Source organism: Triticum urartu, chromosome 1A (genome assembly GCF_056163025.1).
Source record: "Triticum urartu cultivar PI428250 chromosome 1A, HENAU_Tu73, whole genome shotgun sequence".
Classification (NCBI taxonomy): domain Eukaryota; kingdom Viridiplantae; phylum Streptophyta; class Magnoliopsida; order Poales; family Poaceae; genus Triticum; species Triticum urartu.
In genome coordinates this window covers 518761714-518783183 of record NC_141873.1, presented here as the reverse complement: position 1 = coordinate 518783183, position 21470 = coordinate 518761714, and the positions used below count along the sequence as shown (strand labels likewise).

The window sequence follows — 21470 nt, the reverse complement described above, 5'->3', positions numbered from 1 at the left end:
TGTTGGACGAAGAGGTGATGGGAAGACAGATGAAATGGGAATTTTACGTTCTTTCTTTAAGTAGTAGAGATTGACGAGAAAACATTTGCAACTAGATGAAATGCGAATTTTACGTTCTTTTTTTAAGTAATAGAGATTGACGAGAAAACATTTGCAGCTAAAATGGTCGGCATGTTCAGCATAGTCCTGAAGCACAATACAAGTTGTATAAATTACTCTACCCAAATCATTATGATTCCGTAGCAAATAGCACAGAAATTTCAGTTGAATTGCACACTGAATAGATCAATCCCCGGCACCAATGGCGGAGCTAGCCAAAAATTTGAAGGGGACAGATGCTAAAAATATATAATCTAAGCCTTCCTAAAAAAATCCTTTATGAGTTGATCCAAGGTTGGGGCGGTTGCCCCCCCCCCCCCCCCCCCTTCTTTTGTTTAAGGGGGGCCTTAAGCTAGCCTGCTGTCCAGAGGATGCAAGGCGTCCGCCGCTTCCTTGCTCGACACATGCCTACTGAACCACACACGCTTCTCTTGTCTTCTTTCTGCAACAACGGTGTTGTTGCAGAACCAAAAAAAAGTAAGCGACGATTGCGCAAGTGCACGAGCGGCTGAAGATGTTGTAGCAATTTTTACAAACATGGGCCTTGTTGCAAAATATTAGATGCGGCGGAGATGCCTTCGCAACAACAATGGTCTTGTTGCAAAAAATTAGAGAAAAGGAGGTTGTGCAACACAGGTCTTATTGCAGGAAATTAAAAAGAGGAGGTTTTGCAACATGGGTTTTGTTGCAAAAAATATTAGAAAAGAAGATTAGAAAAGAAAAAGAGGAGGTTGTGCAACATGACTTTTGTTGCAGAAAATTAGAGACGAGGGGATTTTGCAACAAGGACCTTGTTGCAAAAATTAGATAGAATGTTTTGTCACAAATATTTTTGTTGCAGAAATATAAAATTCCGCAACAAAAGTCTTATTGCGAAAATAAAAAAAGAACAATACGGACAGCTCCATCAACGAATTGGACGGCTCACGAGGCGGCGGATCTTTTTACGCGTAGCACGCCCCTTTTGATAACCCACATCCCACATAAATCAGGAAACATAATTCCATCTTGCAAAGTCTCAAACGAGACTGTAAAAAAAGATCCATGTTCCAAACTGATCATAAATCTTTTTCTTGGACAAATTATTGGTTATCCTCAAACAAGGGTGACGGTGAAACAAAAGCCGAAAATCGGAATTCTACAAGAACGGCGCTAACAGGATGTACAAGATTCACAGTTCAGATACATGAAAGCTCTGCCTGATCGCTCCGAACAAGTCAACAAACTCAAACAGTACAAGAAGAAGAGGAGGAAAAATGCCGTGGACAAAACTCAAAAAAACAAAAACAAAAAGTTGCTGATGAGGAAAAGAAAACTTGGCAACAATCTGTGCACAGATCCTATCTGGTGAAACTCCGCCGTCTCCCGGATACCGTATCTCCCAGCTTCTGCAATATCAAATTATGTACAAGGCAACACAACACAATGGAGTGGCCGGCAATGTGTTGATCACAGCTGCTCCGTCATCCATCGCTGCCATCCTCCAATGCCTAGTACATCTCCTGCCGTCTCAAGACTTTCTCTTCGTTGTCGGTTCTCCTCGCATCCTCCTCGACGTGCCTTAGTAGTTCTCCATTCAATCTTGTTGCCGACGTGGGAGACAACGGTGCGTAAAGGCCTACTTCACGACGAAACAATAGAGTCATGATCATGGATCAAAGCAAATCTGAATATATGACTGGAAAGGGTGGAAGTTCAGTCAGGGTTACATACTTCTCGATTGAGGGATCCTTTCGTAATCCTTGGTGACATGCAACAAAATGGTACCAGACAACACGACAATCAGGCCACATATTTCAGAAGTAATGCTTCCAAGGCTCTGACCGGACCAATCCTGCGTTTATCATTATGATACAGTAAGAAGTTCGGTTAGCTCATATGCTTTTTTCACAAAATTGTGCCGACATAGTGGTGCTTAGCAGAGCATGACATTGTGTTGAAGGTTGCTCTTGGCATTACTAAACTGTTGCAGGATAGAGCTACGGAGTAAGCCAAAATTTATGCTAAGCTGTAGTCCCAGTAGCTTAGGATACTATATTTCACGTGTGGACGAGATACAATGGCAACAAGTGTCTCCAAGTGGTGCCAATAATTACCTAATAAACAATTCACACCTTTTGTGGGATGAACGGCAGAACAGAACAAAATTTTACCTTAAACATTATGATGCTTGCGAGTATTGTCAATGATGTAAACATCACATAATAAATTGGTGATACAACTGCCGTGTTAAATGTATCAAGTGCCTGCAAACAAGGAACAATTACTACACTGGAGGCTGCCAATACGGTAGAACTTGCGAATGAACATGGTTACTGAAGAGGCCATAACAATATAATACAGATATGAAATTAGAAATTAAGGCTGGTACAGAATTCTTAAGAAAAACATGTTTAAGTAGGTTCCTACATGCACAAACAAAATACCCCTAAGCAATTATCATAATCCTCCGATTCTTCTCTTTTGATATCTATGGTTGCTGAGAAGAATGACAAAATGAAGATACGGAGCAATTATTTGAATACAGTATGACACTCCCTAGTCATTATCCTAGTGAACAAATATATTGGCATAACTTGAGCTGAAGAGCAACAACACTTTCAACTTATCATGAAAGAAGTTAAAATATAGTGCGGTTATCTCTATTGCTTCAGGGATAGTTCAAGCATTCAAATTTGATGTTCATACTCCCAGTTCTGCAAAACGTCTTGCTTTGAACATACAACAGAGCTCTGAAACTTTGACTGCCGACGATCTTCTAAAATATGTTGATGGGGCATGAAAATCATATGAGTAGATTTGTTTTGCAAGGTACTAGCATAATAATAGTATATCATAATAATGTCGGGTTGTATTAATATACTGCAATAAAAGTTAGTGGTCGAAATTGACTTTTGGAGACACTTTTGATGTCCAAAGCAAGTTGTAAAGAACTGGAGGGGGTACTAATGAATCAATCTTCGGAAAGCTGTTGCTTCATGGCATTTACCATAAGGATACAAATTATAATTAATTGATTACTGAATATACATAGTGCACTCAAACAAACCTTGTTGAGGTAATTCATCTGTGTCAGCACACAAATAGCCACGACAAGCATAAAGAACCACGTCTCAGGATATGCTAACTGATTCGTCCCCTCAAAAGTCAACTTTAAGGATGTACCAAGAGCTTTAACACTCATAACCTGCGTAAGGAGAACGGGTCAGAACCTTCGACACGAAGGTTAAAATAAAAACTCGGTGATTGCATATAAACTGTTATACATCAGAAACTGGTGTTAAAAGCGAGCTACATTACCGAAAGAGAACCCATCAAAGAGCAAATGGCGGTGTAGATCAAGACGTTCGACTGCCCCCATAGAGGGGAGAAATGGAACACCAGCACAGAGACCAGGACTATAACCGAAGCAACATATAGCAAGAAAGCTGCAGAGGAGCATGAAGAAAACAATACATTTTAGATCGCACTTCCTAAAACATGGCACCCATGATAACAAGTTAACAACTCTCACACGGTTGCGTTGCCATGTGCCATATCTCCTTGACCGACGTGATCTCTTGCTCCAGCGGCGCGTGGATGACGATCACCATCGACCCCGCGATGCACATCACGCAGCCGAGGACCCCCAGCGCGTGCAGCCTCTCGTTCAGGATGAAATGGGCCAGCACTGCACTGGACAAGGAAGAACACCAGCAGAACAAAGACACGTTCAACATCACATATGAATCTCAGGATTGCAGATTAAAACCACGGCTTGTGGTGTATGTGGTGCACACCTGACGATTATGCTCAGTGCTCCCAGAGGAGTAACCAGCACCGCGGGGGCGAAGGCGTAGGCCACGAAATTGGCGATCTCTCCCACGATCACTGAGAAGAGAAGAACATATAATTTGGTTTGACCAAGCTAAGAATTGAGCTCGGTTTTGGTACACTGGGACTTGTAGAAAGGGAGCTTACTGGTGATCATGCCGACCCACCATAGGGGCTCCAGGAGGTAGGAGTGCCCACCCACCCCTGCACGTTGTAAAAAACAGAGGACATTTTAGAGGATTAAACAAACTGAAGAAAGAAAAGAAGGTTGCGCTGGGAGAAAGTGAAGGAAGGAGGGAGGGACCTGCGCTGATGCCGGAGGAGACGGCGGCGCGGCGGAGGCCCTTCTTCTTGATGATGAAGCTGGAGCCAATGAAGCCGCTGGAGAGGAGCGCGAGCACTATCCCGCGCACGTTGTCCGCCGACAGCTCCTGCGGCCCGCCCCCGCCTCCGCCTGCGCCCCCCATCCTTCCCTCCATGGCCGCGATCGCGTGCTCCTCAGATTGGTTCCGGCGCGGGCGGCCGGATCGGATGGCCCCGCCACCGCGCAGCTCCTGCGAACTTCCTCTTCGCCTGTACACTGATCTCGACGGGCGGGCGGGGGATGGGAATGGGATGCGGGTTCTTGGACGGCTCCGGCGCGTAGGATTTTGTTTCTGCGTGCGGGTTCTTGGATGAGGGGGCGGAGCTGATTGGCCAATGGCACAGGACAGGGTGGAGGCCGACGGGATGGGACGGACGGACTTGGAAACGAGACGAAACGGCAGTAGACACGCTGATCCGGGCGTCGCTCTCCGAAATATTTATTTCCCTAAGCGGAGATCGCACCGGTGGCAATGGCTGGCTGGCTTGCTGACTGGGAACCTGACGGCGACAGCTGATGAGATGAGACCCGCACGTGGTGATTTTCGACCTACAACGTGTGCGCCATTGATTTGCATGTGGCAATTCTGTTTTCCCCCCTGTTTTTCTAGCATCATTTTTTCCCTGTTGACAACGATCAATATGTCGAGCGGTTCCATCGAAAAGTGAAACGTAGTACAATCGAAGTCGCTCACATACGGGAGCGTACATTCGTCCATATGAACGCACGGATATCTTATCCCGTTGAGCATCACTGACAGACTGAGCCGGCACATCATGCTGATTGTAGTCAACGGGAACGCCTACTCCAACTGAATACACATTGTCGAAAGGCCTAGAATAAATCTAAGAAAATGCGAGCACCAATGTAGAGTATGAGGCTTAAACTCTGACGGGAAAGGTTAGTGCCGTCCTCCTGACCATCCAACCATAGATTGATTCGCGGTTCGGTTCATTATAAGCCGATGAACAGCACGGATTCTCTTTTCGGCTCACTGAGAAGCCGAAGCTTCTGGTGGTTTACAGATGAACATATTTTCAGCTAAGGCTCTCTCAGATGGAGCTTGTATTTGACGTGTGAATGTGAATTTTATCTTAGATGGAGTTTCCTTCATCATTAGTGAAACGGATCAATCGGATGATAGTGTTCTTCTCCTTCCTCACACAAACTATGTTAGGGCATCTCTAATGTTGACCCCTGAAATGGACATTGTATTTTGTCCGCGGACTGATCTGGACCAGCTCGCGGACACTGATGCGGGGACGGCCATCCAACTCTGACACTCAAAACAGTTACAGAAAATAACACAATTCATCCATAAATAACATGCAAATATCCCTGGTACAACAATAGTTCAAATGTAAATATTACAACCGAGATAACAAGATATTGAACAAGTTTTTCGTATTCATTGATTTCAAATTCAACGATACTAGAGTCAGAACCGGCACATGTTGTCCCACACATAGTTCCACTTGAGCTTCCTCAACAATGTAAAAGCATAAAATGGTCTGCCCTCGGTCCTTTGGTACAACATGATATTGCGTCCAGACTATACAACGTGATGATTATCAAGTTGCAACATTGAGTGAGTCAATGAATTGACCAACATGCAAAGCAACAAGAAGCAAAACTTACTATCTCCATGGTCGAGGGGCTTGATGGCCACATTGTCTTCACTTGTGCAATTGCACCGCAAAACTTCATATGGCATTGGAGATGGTGCACTACCAATGCGTTAGCGACTCGCATTGCGTTCATGGATGGCGTGCATGTCGTAGGGCGCAAAGTTCTTTTGCTCATGAAATGAAGCATGCATGTTTTGCCAAAAGGCCGAGCCCTCTTGCCTCATGCCTACAAAGTCCGCAGATACGGCCAACCACGACTCGCACAACAACTCATTCTCAATCACCGAGTCCCCCACCATCGTGTTTACCCTAGAAAACAACAAGAAGTTCAACAAAAAAAAACTCAATAACATTTAACCGAACACATGACGAGCATGGTGTCCACCATGGACGGTGTCGTCAAGGGAGCGGAGGGTACCTGGTTGCAGAAGGATCCTAGGTGGACGGCAACGTAGTCCAAGGCGGGCAGGCGCATGGGTAGGGGTTGCATATGTCTGAGGATGGCTGGGTGGCGAACGAAGAGGTACAAAGGTGGCGCGGACGAGGAAGGTGTGGATGAAAGCAAGGGAGAGCAGGGAAGAGTGCAAGAAAAGCGAACCAGAAGGAGGATTTAAGTAGGCAAGGGGTGTCAGAGTCGTACACCAGTTTGCGGGAAAACAAATAGCAGGTCACATTGGCAGGACTGCGTTGGATGACAAATTGTGTTCAGACAGCTCGGTCGATTGTGGTAGATTTGAGGGTCAGCTTTGGAGATGTGAGATGCCCTTATGCGCCTGATTTGTGAACTTTTATTACACATTCCCATGTAGTTGTACAGTCCATTTGGTATTTATCTTTTCTTCTATACATACTCTTGCGTTCTTGGAACCTTCAAACCTTATATACTCTTGCATTCTTGGAACCTTCAAACCTTACATAGTTACATAGGGCCCCAAATTTGCAACAACCATGAAAAGCTTTTAATGCTTGGACTAGTGTAGTAGTTCTGATAACTGAATGCCAAAAGTTTCAAAGAAAATATTCCCTTTGTCCCATAATGTAAGACATTTTCTGACGTTCTACATCATAGCACGTAGACAACACAAAATTGAGAAAAGAAAGATCCGAAAGAAAGAAAAAAGGAGTACAAACAAGAACGTTTACCACCACTCTCATATTATATCAACCAGTCATCTCAAGAGCTAGACCCGTCATCAGACAAGGACCGGAATTCAATCACAACACGGCATAAAACTGTGGCGGCAGCAGCAGAGTACCACATCATGCCGCGACATTTGTCAATCAGTTGAAATGTATATATCCAAAGAGCTGCCTATAAATAACGAAATGGGCTAAGCGTTCATTCTACAACCACACTCCCAGGCACGCGGCAGGCTAGCAGGGATGTCAGCTTGAACAATGAAGATGTCACAGTGACAGCGTAAGTCGAGCATGGAGCACTTGATCTGATCTGCGCGGCTCTATTGAACTGTCATTCTTCTGCTCGGGCAGCTGCTCGTCGCGTACATCATTGACGCAGCATGTCTCGCAGTTGAAGCACCTGCTGACGTTGCTCCGGGGGCAGCACGTTGATCTGCTCAGGCGACATGCTCATGACTTGCTGTACTAGCATCTTTTCCATGTCGGCTGTCAACTGCTCAAATAAATAACACGTGAGTGGTTCAATTTTTAGGAAAAGGGGTAAAACATAGCACACATGACCACTTGTTCTAAAATGCAGTTGCAGGGACACTTACAGGTGCTTCTGGGCGGGCCTGGATGCCGCCAATCCCTTGGGTCATCTGTCCAGGTAGACCTTGGAATTGTCCAGGGAAATGGGATCCGGCCGACGATGCTTCTTGGTTGCCACGCCCCCATGGAGCTGATCTATCGACTTGCATACTTTGGGAATTGTAGTGCGAGGTCACATGTGAATTAGCCTGTTAAACAGACAAATTACAAGAGTTAACTGTTGATTGTTGAGTCCATGATCGACACATCACAGATAAGGTGGGACTGTTAGAATCTGGCGAACAACAATAATCTAGTATCTAAGAAGTGATGTGTGGTTTGCATAGACCAAATTTTAGGTTGTGCTTGATGTCCTTAAGACTAAATTTCAGGTTGTGCTTGATGTCCAAAAAGTCAGCAATAATCTGGCGATCCATAAGTCAACAAAACCCAAGACATGAATTAAACCTCAAACTGGCTTGTTAAGGGTTTCCTATTCAATCTTTGCAAGAGAACATGGAATGACCAGCTTGCGGAGGAGTTTATGCGCGAAAAATGTTGAAGAGATGCTTAAAACTGTCCATGGATTAGATATTATATATGAGCCCTCAATTTTTGTGATGTCCTAACAAGAATAACTAGAATATGCGGTCCTTGCTGAGAAAACAAAAACATTTTAAGCATGCTATATTTGGCATTTGGTTCAACTGTCCGAGCAAGAACCCTATGAGCAATTACAAATAATGAAAGGGAGAATAAATAATGACATAGTGGTAAAGAATTTGGAGCACAGCAGCAAGAAAAAATAGTAATGTTTGAACTGCATGTGCACTGATTTTTTTTATAATGTCAAGTGTCAATCAGATCAGAACAACGAAAAGAACTGTAGAACCTAGCCAAGTAAAACATGTAGAAGGCAATGCTAACTGTCATGTAGGCCAACATGTGTGAAATATTAGTCTATTGGATTATACATGATAAGAATCAGTTCACCCGCTACTTCATAATGCTGATAATATGTCATCTAATACAGATAATTTAACAGCAGTCGGGACTACTACCCTATGATAGCAAGAGGTTAGTTAACAATTACTCATTGCATGCATGGTTCTTCGAGATCTAAAACTCCTGAGATAATAGCAGATCAACAATACTCCATCATTTCATTTACATCCTAAAACTGATTTTGCATAGCAAATGGTGCGGAAAGGCAGAAACATTCAGGAATATACTTGCAATTTTCTTTACACGAGGAAAAAGCCAACTTCAAGACAGCATAATCAAATTAACCATATCGATATCACACCTGGTATAGCTGTGGTGGTGGCTGATTCGGCAATGGTGGTGGCTGGTTGGGTAATTGCTGCTGTTGTTGACCTGTAAAGAAAGAATTTTGTGGATTCCCGCCTGGCTGAGAAATTCCAAATATCATGGTTAGTTTGCAGACGAGTATCTAGTTATTAGGACCACATAAATTTAGTATAGAACCTTACATGAAACATTGGTTGTTGCAACATGTGCTGACCATATGAATTGGGTATTTGCTGATGCATCTGATGTGTATATGCCTGCATGGAAGGTGGCCTGGGCAACTGGGGCAGGGGTGGCTGTAATTGCTGGTTAAACATTCCAGGATTTTGCAATGGTTGCTGTGGTTGACTGTTCACTGTTGGCATATGAGATGGAACATTTGAATACTGTGGAGGAGCATGAGGAGGCATGGTAGCATTTGGATACTGAGATGACTGTGGTGCTGATGCAGAATGCATCTGATGAATAGGGTATCCTTTTGATTGTGGTGGATTTGCTGGCATGGGTGGAAGGTCCAAAGATGATGTCAGATTAGAAGTGCCCGATGGAAATTGGCCAGAAGGTTTCAAATTCTGTTGATTGGTAGGCACGGGAGGCTGGGGCAAGTTAACATGATCTTGTACTGTAGCTTTAACTGATGCAGGAGGAGTTGTCTGAGCAACTGCTGGCTGGGGCATGTCCGAAGATTGTGCCTGTGGAACAACAAGCATTTGATGACAAAAAATATTCAATTTCAACATTAATAATCCAAATATTAAACGTCAAAGAACTTATGTTACATACAGCTTTAGGTGTTTTGACCATTCCGAGAACCACTTGGGCCTGCAAGGAGAAAAAAAATACTATATGAGAAATTCATCCAGCGCAAATGCATGTAACAGATTCCATCACTGTGAGCAAAACAATCAAGTTGAAACTTGAAAGTTCACATATGTAGGCAGATACCACAACAAATAATCCTATATTGACTGCAAGATAACAAGGCAAGTTTTCCATGAGAACAAAAGCAAAACATTAATGATGCATATTCGAATGCTTATAACAATTGAACAAACCATTGGAAACAGGCGTATTAGAACAAGTGGTGGATTCGGTTTTAGTCTTTTATACAAGTTTGCTAGAAAAACATAAGCGTGTGACACACATTCTTCTTCTTCGTCCATTTTCTTTCCATATAGAAACAACAGGTGTGAACGCCCTCTGGTGACACTATCAACATTAACACGACTATACAGCATGTTCTTATGACTGGATTTTCCATCAAAATCATGTACAGAGCAACCTATAATGTTTTTACAACATAAATGGCCCTCGATTTCCACTCCCTATGCAAACATGAGCCAGGTTTAACCGGGTAGCCAGCAATTCACACCAGATGCTTAGAGACTACCATTTGTGACAGGCATGGGGTTTTATCCTACCCCTTCCTGCATAGACACACGGAATCTGTACCGGGAAACCCACAAACCCTAGCAAGCAGCGCAGGCCGCGAGAGGACTCACCCGGAAGAGCGCGCGGGTGACGTCGGGGTTCTCGACGAGCATTCGGCGCACCCTCTCCTGGTCGTGGTCGAGCATGGCCTGCGGGACGAGGCGAAACGGGTGAGGACGCCGGGAGGGGGAGGTCGTAGGGTTTGGGGATTGGGGGGCGCACCTTCATCTGGGACATGAGGTCGTACATCTCGGGGCGGGACATGCCGGAGATGTGGGTCGCGAGGGCCTCGCCCGCCGGCTGATTCGCCGTCATGGCGCCCGCGGGAGCAGGGGAGCGGCCGGAGCCGGTGCGGCGGCGATTTGGGCGGAGTCCGGAGAGCGCTATCCGTGCTGCGAGCTTCAAGCCTGTGTTTGTCTGTGGCCCGGTCGGTCGACTCCTTGATGTGGGCCAGGCCTTTTTTCTGCGGAGAAAAGGGGCCATGCTCTAAAACCAGAAAAAAAAAAGTACCATGTCTTTTTCAAAAATTTGTGACGAATTTTTTTTCTGTGATGGCCTGCTTTATTAAAAAAATCAAAGTTTTTTTTGTAAATAAGAATTTTAACTGTTGAAAAACTTATATGCGTGTTGTATGCTTTTCTTTCCCTTCCAATGGCATCTTTTGGGTTCGATTTATTAGGGTTTCTTCATTTACTTGTGCCTCTTGAAAAAGAAATCATATGGTTCTATTGCGAGTCAATTAGACCTACACGATTCAAGTTGGATGACGATGGAATCCTTTCCGTGTATCTTTCTTTCGCCCCGCAAGTCAAAACAACCCTAAGAACCTCGGGAATTTGGGAATTTATAAGACGGAGAATTTATAAAAGAGATTCATGCAAGACACAGATTATCGAAGTTCTTATAATTACAAATAAAAACGTTGGATGCAAGGGAGGCGTGTAAAATCAAATGATAGGATTATGAGAAAAACAGTCTGGTCACCGAGGCGTGTAACATCATTTGAATGCCATTCTTTCGTCAATGGATATCATCGAGTGTACAAAAACATTGCCTTTCCACAAAGAAAGAATGGCATGACCATTTTGGCTCTGGGGTGTATATGTTTTCGGATGAACAGTAAATTCAAAATATGTACTAGTAAATAAAATTTTAAAAAGTGGATTTCGTGTGTAGATGTTCTTGTTAGTGTAACAAGCGTGCTTGACAATTTTGAATGGAAAAGGGATAATAGTGCTTCGTCGATAAAAAAGAAGCGTAACATTTGGCATTCAAAATTGTTTTTTGGACACATAAAAATGATTAAGTTTTTAGCATTCGAGTGTGACATGAACCCAACATTTTTTTTAAAAAGAGTTGGCATTTAAAAAGCATTTTTGATGCGCAGAAGCATATGCTCCCAAGCAGCGGCTGAGCCAAGGGGTGGCCAGCAGGGGCATGGCCCGCCCCATGATCTTGCTTTTCCATGTATAATTACAATGAGCAATATTTTTTTCCCCTTTTTCATTAAGCCCCCCCACCCCCAACCTCGATTTTCTGGAGTTCCTGCCTCCGCCACTGCTTCTATGCTAGAAACGCATAAGATTTGGGGAAGAAGTGGGAGGGAGTACCCTGATTAAAGAAAAATTTAACCCGAGAATGCCACTAAATAAGAGAATTTGGTGCAGATGAGACGATTCACAGTCACAAAACCACTGTTAAATTATTTCTCACCAAGTCGATAATGTCTGCACGATGACAGAGAATGCAATGACCACGGACCATTAAGAAAAACCGCCTCATCTCAACGCATGTTCTGACAACCAAGCATAAGGCAAACTTGGTGGCGTGGTCTCAAACTCTTAACAGAGACCGTGTGCTATACATATAGCCTATTCTTCACATGGGAATGAGATGCCCAAGAAATGGAGATCGTTATAAGAAGATGGGATGAGTGCTGATATCAGTCGTAATGTTTGGCAACCTAAACTGCCCAAAACTACCAAGCCATTTGACTAGAAATGCAATGCATAGGAGTCTCAGTATGCTCTCCTTCCAACAAAAAACAAGCGCAGCTAGGATTAGGTAGGTCAATTTGGAGCTTTGTCCTTCCAGAAGATCAGATCCATCACCGCCGCCATATGCTCTTACGTTGCTTCTGTTGCTTGTGCCTGTAAGATGGTGAAGTAATGGCCATTCAATTCACAGAAGCAAAAAATAATAATAATAGCAGGTTTGTGTAACAAACAAATAGCTGATCCTAGATAAGCCGATTTTCAAAAATCCAGACACGCATTCTAAGCTTGAAATCTGATACACTCAAGGTCAATGTCCTAATTTTGCACTACTGGGATTGGTGTGGTTCTCAAGGAAGCATGATTCTACTACATAATTGCCAAGTCCGGCACAACACCTAAAAAAATCTGTACTTCGAAATTCAGATCAACTTGTGCATAAGGCGTACCAACTAAACAACATACACAACCGCCATGACAGTCCACAACAAATGCCATACAAAAGAGAGGTCCACTCGTGTAGTTACACTGATGACATCTATACCAATATTTTTTTTTTTGAAACGGAACATCTATACCAATATATCACGTTCATAATAATGTAAAGACAGCAAACCTAAATGACAGGCATCCTGCAGTAGAATGTAACCATGATAGTCCACAACAAATGCCACACAAAGAGAGTTTCACTGGTCAATGTAAAGACGGCAAACCTAAAATATTCTAAATGACAGGCATCCTGCAGTAGAATGCAACCATGACAGTCCACAACAAATGCCACACAAAGAGAGTTTCACTGGTAAATGTAAAGACGGCAAACCTAAAGTATTCTAAATGACAGGCATCCTGTAGTAGAATGTAACCATGTGCTTACCTCTCCAGTTCTTTGCTACGCTTGCGAAACTCTTTAGCAACGTCATGACCTTGATAGGAAGCAAGCACTGCCCGAATATCAGAAGGCCTTGCTATGGCAAGATCTGTAATATAAAAGTTAGCATCATTAACACTTAGCACTTTGAGGTCACAGACTCAGAAGACAACAACGAAGATACCAAGAACCACATGGTAATGCCGTAATACAGGAGATGTTTTTTTAGGGATACAGGAGACGTGTTGGTAAACTTACACTCAAGAAATGGAATCAGATCCAGCAACTCAGTGTCATCAGTTTCAAGTTTCCAGGGTTTGACTGTAACACAATTTTCAGGTTGCAGGCAAGATTCAAGAGCATGTGCGCTGACGTAAAGAACTTGCGCAGGATTTCTGTTCAACTTTGACAAATCCTGGTAAAGCATGACAAAAAATATTAAAAGGAGAAATATCATACAGTAACAAAACGGAAGGCTTGGTGATGGCTCACATATCAGATAATTGACCCAATAAACAAATAAACAGATAAATACACAATTGAATGGTTCACTTCTCTTGAAATTCCCAACAATACAAGCATCGATCTTAATTTACAATAGAAAGAATACTATAATACTGTATTAGTGTCCATATTGATTTACATGCATCCTTGGGTATAGGCTCACATACTTATTTACGAGCACATACCGTGAATGATTGAAAGGCGATTATTAGTATAAAACAGCAAAATGGATGATATTCACTATTACTGACAATGTTTTATTCTTTATGGAGTGTGCTTATTGCTCAAATAGTAAAGCCAGGCAGTCTTCATACCCGATAATGTTTACCATCTTGGTACTTAGTTGCAGGCCTTGATAATTTGCGTATCTGACCCGTTGAGTCCAACCTTTCAACTACAGGGTCCACATACTACAAGTGAAACATGTAGACATTAGGGTATTAACATAACAGTCTACCTGAAGGATAAGTTAAAAACAACTTACCATTTGCAGTTGATCAGAATATACAACAACTTCATACATGTTTGCCATATGTTGCAGAAAAGCTTCAACTCCTGGTCTCTTGAATGTCTTCCAACCTCTCTCACGCTTTACATAGAGAGAAAACATTACATTGATATTCCTGAATTGCGCAAGTAGGAAAATAAAAAGAGGATAAAAAATGAAAGACAATTTATGAATTATCCCATGCAATGGAACTAATAGCAACATAGGTAAGATGAGTTGAGTTCAACCCTCATCCTGCTATGTTACCGTAAGGCAATGGAAATCTCATGAGCATGTTACATGCCTAGATACAACCAAGCAAACGAGCACTGGATGTGGCAATGGAAAATCTCATGAGCATGTTACATGCCTAGGCACAAATATCTGCTTCGTTTGGGAGTGTACCAAGCCCCTAGCGCAAATTATGGGAAGACCTACTGTTCCCGCGTACTGTAGCACAACAGGGACTAGTCTCGTCCAATCAAATGAAGAGATATGAATCCTATTTATAAAATTGTGCATAAATATTTAGGAAAATAAGAGATGAAAATAAAATTAGTTTTCCTTCAGTTAGAGATGGTTTCATTTAAGTTATATATTGTGCTGCACTTGTTAGCACATTATCTGACAGCATGGAAAACAAGCTGCACATTGCCACTCACATGGACTTGGAAGTCTTTTTTTTATAACGTAAATATCAGTCCATGTATCATAGTAACTCATTCCCATCAAATCCTAAGATTGGGTTATAGTACTGGAAAAAATCAACAATCAAAACAGGACTAAATATTTCATTCACTCTACCTGCCAATCATTGCATACAAGAGTGTCAGTCAGATCAACAACTAGGGTGAAGATATTCTGGTCGTCCGGATGTAAATCTGGTAGCAGTTTGTCTGATGCGGGTTCAGTAAAGCCCTGTCAAACAAATATTTGGTGTGATTATTAACATTTACTAGAAATACAACTGTTAGATAAAAAATGGAAATACTATAATTCGTAACTAACCACAACATGATCTTCAATTCTGGCCCTAATTTCCAGGTAAAGCTCTATCGCTGCAACAGGAACTGCAGTACCAAAACGTACACGACTAGTATTAAGTATTAAAAAGGTGGCAAACAAAAAGGTATACTGGAGCTCAAGGAATAATTTTGACTATATTTATGTATTCAGAAGACACCATCCGCTGCACAAGCATGCCATTCTAAGATTTTACAACCCCATCCCACCAAGGCCCCCTTAGTTACCTCACTTATCACTACTGGATGGGTGGGTACTACTCTAGTCATAGTAGCGAACCTTGTGAATAATAATTTTTTGGGGTATGCAAAGGAAAGGATGGCAAGAATTGCCTCGAATGACATGTATTTAGGAAGAAAATGTGAAAGCTAGAACAGCATCTATTGTGGAACAGAGGGAGTAGCAGCATAACTGTATTCAATTCCAATCTTCATTGCACTCACTGAGGAGAATTCTTTTAATTTATTACTCCCTCCATTCCATAATGTAGTGCTTCCTCTATCCACGTGCTTCAACTTTGACCGTAAATTTAACTACCGAGACCGATTGCGGCGGGAGCAAAAATTATATCAGTGAATTCGTATTCGAAAGAAGTTTTCAATTATATAATTTTTTCTCCCGCCGCAGTTGGTCTCGTTGGTTAAATTTATGGTCAAAGCTGGACCTCAGAAAGCGTGGGCGCACTATATTTTGGAATGGAGGGAGTACTTACTATAATGATCGTCAGATCACTGTTCAATCAAGTGTTTGGAACGTGTACAAAAGCATCAAGTGAGGAAAGAAGTGAGAGGAGGTAGAAAACAAACAGCAAGAGAGTAAAAACTGTAATATAGCAATCTTGCGGTCCAAAAGGAAAAAAATATTTCAGGTAGTAGAAAAAAAGGAAGGCAAGTATAATAATAATAATAATATAACAATAATAAAAGAAGGAAGCTGCCATAGCCTGTACCTTTCATAGCTGTTTCGTAAGCCCTAGCCCGAAATTTCTGCACAGACAAAGCACAGGCACTCTAGTGTTAGACATAGTTTGACACACAACAAAGCTGCTAGCTGCAGTTTATTTCCACAACCTCCATTTGTTTCTGCATCACATACATGTATATTGATGATTTTGGATACCATGGACCTTGTGACAGAACATAGTGATAGTTTAACAATATGTTGCATGTTTCTGTATCGCTAGAGAGGCTCTCCCTTACAAGCTTATTACAATAAACAGAGCTGCCAATAGGCCAATCAGGTACACTATATATTGCCCCTAGCGAAATTACTACTCCAGCAAGCAACGAAGCAAAGGCAATGACGGGAAGATGGCGCGGCATTGGTTAATTATTACCTCTAATTCTGAAGCGTCCTCCGCGACGGGGATCGGGGTGGTCATCTCCTTCCTGAACTCGAGGGTCTTCTTGTCAATCTCGGACAGCGAGTAGGCTGCAGCAAACGGGAAGGAACAAACAAACAAGGCAAGGTCAAACAAAAGTGAGAAGGCGGAGCAAACGCGGAACCCCAAACGGGGAGGAAGCGCCCGAGCAGAGAGATCAGGGCGGCGGGGTCGCACCGTGGGTGGCGTAGCCGGCGCCGCCGATGGCTCCGACGAGGGTTGTGAAGACGCCGAACTTGAGCAGGCCCCTGACCCACCCCTTGCGGGCCGCGGGGGGAGGCGCCGCCGCCGCGGCCGCTTCCGCGCCAGCGCCAGTTGCCGCCCCGGCCGCAGCGGCCGCGGCCTCCTCCGCGGCGGCCGCGGAGGAGGCCGCGCGGTAGGCGTAGGAGGAGGGGGAGGGGGCGCCGCGGGCGTAGGAGGAGTAGGAGGAGGAGGAGGGGAGGGCGGCGGCGGCGGGCCGGGGCAGGAGGAGGGCCCGCGATCTCGCGGCGGCGAGGCGGAGCATGGCTGGCGGTGGGCGGGCTGGCTTGGGGGGAAAGAAAGAAAAGGGAGGAAGGGGAGAAGAAGGGGATTGTTCCGTGGGGTTTGCGTTTGGTTTGTAGCGGAGGGGGGAGGGTTTAAGCGAGCAAATGCCAAACACGAACTCGATCTCAACTGCGGCGGAGGGCAGCGACGAAGCCGGAACTCTGCGCGTCCCTGCGGCGCTGTCGGGGCTCCGCCGTGGGCTTCTGGGCCAGCCAGATGGGCCTTACCTAGCTTCTCAACAGAGGGTTCTTACAACGCAGTTCACAGGGACTCCACTGGCAACTATCTAGGTTCCTCGGCAATAAAATGTCCTGGAATGACCGACCCGGCATCTTTGGAGGCATGCCTGTCGCGAAACGCTCTCATTTGCTCTCGATTTATCGCTTACAGACGTGCAGGTAGCTTGAGACTGTCAAGGTGTAATCAACGACATTCACAGAAATACGGGTGGGCTACACTCTAGTATTATCAAGGAGATCAACCTTACATCACGATAGTTTTCTCGATGTTCCTTCATCTTCGAAGGAAGGAGGAATCAATACTGAGGCACATAGTCTCACTAAACATACTTTAGGCCTTTCTTTAGGGCTCCATGTGTGTCTCCTTAATACTCCATATCTACATTCTATCCCTATGGACTTGTTCAATAACCAATAAAGTGGACTGTGTTTAGACTGAAAAAAATGTATTGTAGTACGTTTCATTTGTAACGTATGTACCATCTATATATAAGAATTTTTTCCGGTAAAAATGTTTGAAAAATTCATTTTGAATTCTTTTATTAATTTGTAGAACATGCATCATGTATTAAAAATGTTCATCGGGTATTTCCGAAGATGTCCACCAGGTTGGTAAATATGATTAGTTGTGTTTTATTTTTTGTTAATGAAAAATAAATTATCCGCAAAATTTTAATAAAATTTTCATGAGATATACAAAGATGTTTGTACCATTCAAAAAATGGTTCACACGTTAAAAAACTTGTTCATGAGAGTTTAAATGAATGTTCTGTAATGTAAAAGGTTGTCCACACAATTTTTCCAAATTATTCATAGGATGTAAAAAATCTTTATACCATTTCAAAAATGTTCTTCAAACTTAAAAATCTTTATTAATTTTTAAAAAGTTCATGTAAATGTCAAATTTTGTTCGCTCAATATTTAAAGAATGGTCATGACAAGTAAAAAAACGTTTATGCATTAAAATTGGGAGGATTAAAATGCTTCATGAACTTGGAAGAGAAAAAAAGAAATGAAAACGAATAGAAAAGTGGAAAAAAATACAATGCCTGTTCCAAAATATAAGACATCAAAAGGAAACCTTCCAAAACCGTGTGAAGGTTTCCGAAACCGGCGCTCTTTGGAAAGTCGAAATCACTAATTAAGGAGTACTCGTTGCAAAAAACACTTTACTTTCCCAGGTCACTACAAATGGCGCAGATGCAGCGCACCACTTGTCGCAACCGAGAGTTTTCCCTTTTTTCATAGATTCGTTTATTCAAAACGTTTTATCTTTTAAACCATGCGTCCAAATCTTGAACCGTTTTCATCATTGGATTCCTCGCGTCGAGATGTTCAAAACTAGATCTCATGTTGATAGGTTTTGACGAACTTTTTTTTTCACGAAAAAACCGGCCGAAAAACCGAACCGGGAGCATGGTTTTTTCCCTTTCCGAAAGAGGCACGCCCGTGCCTCTCGTGGAAGCAAAATCGTGACTCTCGTAGAAGGAAAAAAAATAGAAAACACGTTTTTTTGTTTCAGAGAGGCACGCCCGTGACTCTCGTGAAAGCACAACCGTGCTTCTCGCGGAAGCAAAACCGTGACTCTCGCGAAAGAAAAAAAAATAGAAAACGCGTATTTTTCCCTTTCTGAGAGGCACGTCCGTGACTCTCGCGAAAGCACAACCGTGCCTCTCGTGGAAGCAAAACCGCGACTCGCAAAAAAAAAACAGAAAACGCGTTTTGTTTTTCCCTTTCCGAGAGGCACGGCCGTGACTCTCGCGAAAGCACAACCGTGCCTCTCGTGGAAGCAAAACCGTGACTCTCGCGAAAGAAAAAAAAACAGAAAACATGTTTTTTTTCCGTTTCCGAAAGACACGGCCGTGACTATCGCTAAAGCACAACCGTGACTCTCGTGGAAGCAAAACCGTGACTCTCGCGAAAGAAAAAAAAACAGAAAACGTGTTTTTTCCCGTTTCCGAAAGGCACGGCCGTGACTATCACTAAAGCACAACCATGCCTCTCGCAAAAAAAACCTTCACTTTCGCGAAAAAAAAGAAAACGCGTTTTTTTCGCAGAAATTTTTTTTGATCGAAAAGCTAAGTAAGATCGGGGGAAAACCAAAACATCGAAAAAATCCGGAAAAAAACCGTTTAAAAAGCTGAAAATGCGCGCGGAAAAATAGAAAAAAAATCCGAAGACAGCGTTCAGAGCACGACACGTGACGAATGGCTGAGAGCGCGCCAGGTGGCGCTGATCGTTGCGAGGCTCCTGAAGAAGCGCTCGTTAACTAGTTGCTCCCTTAAAAGGTTCCCCAAAATGCAAGAAGCAACGTTATTGGGCCGGGCCACTTTGCGCCAGATATAGCTCGTCTATGTGACTCGTTATCAGTCTCGCAATTGTTTAAAAAAAATCAGTCTGGCAATAAGCAAGATATAGATTAGAGTCGAGTGTGGTTTACTGCTAAAAATAACACTTGCGATTAGATGTCGGGTAAACGCACACGCCCAGTACTTGCTCGACCCGATTAGTGGTAAGCCAATTATTTATTATTTTTGGTTTCCAGTCTTGGGAAGGTCATGAGTCCAGTTTTTCCAGTTTTAGGAAGGTTCTCATCTGGTTTCTATTATTTTTCGCTATGGCTTATTGGTTTTGTTTTCTATTTTTCGTTTTTATTTTTTATTATTGGTTTTAAAAATTCCAGAAATTTCAAATTGTTCACTTTTCTATCAAGAAATCTTGAGGTTCATTGGGAATCTTCACAATTGTTTTACATAAAAATAGTAAAAATTTAAAAATGTTCAGAATTTGTGTAAAACAAATCAGAAAAAAATAAAAAATGTTCGTCACTTTTAGAAATGTTCACAAATATCATAATATTTCTTTTTGATAGAGATTCATAAAGTTTAAAACTGTTCGCTTTATAGAAATGTACTATTTTTGTGTGTGTTTATGCAAACTAAAATTGATTGAAAACCTGTAAAAACCAAAGAAACATAGATACAACCGATACACACGAAGGAACCACTTGACGACACAAAATGGAACTGCCCATCCATGTCATTATGTGTGTTTGCTCGTCAGTTTGGCACACATAGTGACTAATAGGAGGACCCCTAAAATATCATAAAAATGGAGCAAATAGCCGGAGTACCCTCTAGATGAGCTTCCCAAGGGGGCTCGTGAGGTGCAGGGGCAAGCCGCGTGGCATGCTCGGAGATAGCTAGCGAGCGCCGAGAGCTTGGTGATATTTTTCTCTGCATGGGTATGATAAGAGAGTCACACACACACACACACACACATAAATCAGTGCAAATTGATGATTTGTGTGGAGGGGGGGCAAATTTCTGGACCGTGTGAAAAAAATAGAAACAAAGCCTATTTTGAAAACACATTCCCTTATGACCCTATCGTGGAAATATTCAAAATGTGTTATAACTTGAATGATGAAGGCATATTGTAGGAAAGCCGAGCACAGGAAAACTTTAAGGCGTTGAGAAGATTAAGGAGGTGATGCGTGAGGCGTATGCAAGACGCCATGGATGGAATCCGATGATGCTCAGGATTGTGATGTGACCTTCGATGCGGTGATAGTTGTTCGCCCTCCTCTCATCTGTCAACGGCTTCTGAAAGAAGACGCATTTAAATTATTTACCAAACCTAGAATTAAAATACCACTGGACTCCTTCTGACCAACCTGCTGGGTAATGACAAGATGGATGCTTCCAGGGAAGATAGGAGGGAACTGATGCGCTGCAACATTGTCAAAAGTTTGATTATGGAATAATGGAAAATGTAAGCATATTCAGAGGTACAAGCAAAGGCAAAACCCAACCAGATCTTAAAAGTATTAATCTGGAAGAGATATGCAAAAAGTTATATCATGCTTAGTTCCAGAGCTATACACACCTAAAAAGGACCAAGACGTGTTGATTGAACATCTAGAACGGACACTATCTTATGACTGACAGCCGAATTGTGTGATCATATTAGGTGTAGTCATGCTGACATTCAGCTTGTTCCCTCGGTCAACACGGTAGCCAGCTTGCCACGTTCCGGCGCGAAATCGCGCCTTAATTTATGTTGTTTGAATGGAGGATTTTAGAAACACCGA

The 21470-nt window shown here is 42.9% G+C and overlaps 3 protein-coding genes across 4 annotated transcripts; all 3 read right to left on the bottom strand.

Annotated features, from left to right (window-relative positions):
- Positions 1 to 1154: 1154 nt before the first annotated feature.
- On the bottom strand, positions 1155 to 4698 carry LOC125524686 (putative magnesium transporter NIPA6). 2 transcript variants are annotated; one of them, XM_048689732.2, is made up of 9 exons: positions 4217 to 4698; positions 4060 to 4116; positions 3879 to 3969; positions 3614 to 3774; positions 3400 to 3527; positions 3149 to 3286; positions 2253 to 2345; positions 1813 to 1933; positions 1155 to 1717 (listed from the first exon to the last, which is right to left on the bottom strand). In XM_048689732.2, exons 1-9 carry the CDS (start codon positions 4389 to 4391, stop codon positions 1590 to 1592), a joined length of 1092 nt encoding a protein of 363 aa, XP_048545689.1. In that variant the 5' UTR covers positions 4392 to 4698; the 3' UTR covers positions 1155 to 1589. The 2 variants fall into 2 exon arrangements, with proteins under 2 accessions (XP_048545689.1, XP_048545682.1); XM_048689725.2 differs by having other exon boundaries at positions 1155 to 1720; positions 4217 to 4697.
- Positions 4699 to 7028: 2330 nt separating this feature from the next.
- ESP1 (hydroxyproline-rich glycoprotein family protein) lies at positions 7029 to 10839 on the bottom strand. Its single transcript, XM_048689714.2, has 7 exons — positions 10579 to 10839; positions 10428 to 10505; positions 9709 to 9747; positions 9108 to 9617; positions 8921 to 9025; positions 7641 to 7823; positions 7029 to 7537 (listed from the first exon to the last, which is right to left on the bottom strand). The coding sequence occupies exons 1-7, from the start codon at positions 10837 to 10839 to the stop codon at positions 7412 to 7414; spliced, it is 1302 nt and encodes a 433-aa protein (XP_048545671.2). The 3' UTR covers positions 7029 to 7411.
- Positions 10840 to 12098: 1259 nt separating this feature from the next.
- LOC125524668 (mitochondrial import inner membrane translocase subunit TIM50) lies at positions 12099 to 17228 on the bottom strand. Its single transcript, XM_048689705.2, has 10 exons — positions 16791 to 17228; positions 16569 to 16663; positions 16182 to 16218; positions 15218 to 15279; positions 15014 to 15127; positions 14207 to 14311; positions 14037 to 14132; positions 13477 to 13633; positions 13225 to 13327; positions 12099 to 12506 (listed from the first exon to the last, which is right to left on the bottom strand). Exons 1-10 carry the CDS (start codon positions 17116 to 17118, stop codon positions 12464 to 12466), a joined length of 1140 nt encoding a protein of 379 aa, XP_048545662.1. The 5' UTR covers positions 17119 to 17228; the 3' UTR covers positions 12099 to 12463.
- Positions 17229 to 21470: the final 4242 nt, after the last annotated feature.

Excerpts from the sequence above, each read along its gene's own strand:
- LOC125524686 (XM_048689725.2), bottom strand. The coding sequence starts at position 4,391 with ATGGAGGGAAGGATGGGGGGCGCAGGCGGAGGCGGGGGCGGGCCGCAG. Across the intron at positions 3,528-3,613 it reads GCACATGGCAACGCAACCGT|CTTTCTTGCTATATGTTGCT; the intron begins GTGAGAGTTGTT and ends GCTCCTCTGCAG. Across the intron at positions 1,934-2,252 it reads CAAGCATCATAATGTTTAAG|GATTGGTCCGGTCAGAGCCT; the intron begins GTAAAATTTTGT and ends TGATAAACGCAG.
- ESP1 (XM_048689714.2), bottom strand. The coding sequence starts at position 10,839 with ATGGCCCCTTTTCTCCGCAGAAAAAAGGCCTGGCCCACATCAAGGAGT. Across the intron at positions 9,748-10,427 it reads TCACCCGCGCGCTCTTCCGG|GCCCAAGTGGTTCTCGGAAT; the intron begins GTGAGTCCTCTC and ends TTCTCCTTGCAG. Across the intron at positions 9,618-9,708 it reads TGGTCAAAACACCTAAAGCT|GCACAATCTTCGGACATGCC; the intron begins GTATGTAACATA and ends GTTGTTCCACAG.
- LOC125524668 (XM_048689705.2), bottom strand. The coding sequence starts at position 17,118 with ATGCTCCGCCTCGCCGCCGCGAGATCGCGGGCCCTCCTCCTGCCCCGG. Across the intron at positions 13,328-13,476 it reads TCTGATTCCATTTCTTGAGT|ATCTTGCCATAGCAAGGCCT; the intron begins GTAAGTTTACCA and ends TTTATATTACAG. Across the intron at positions 12,507-13,224 it reads CGTAGCAAAGAACTGGAGAG|GCACAAGCAACAGAAGCAAC; the intron begins GTAAGCACATGG and ends ACCATCTTACAG.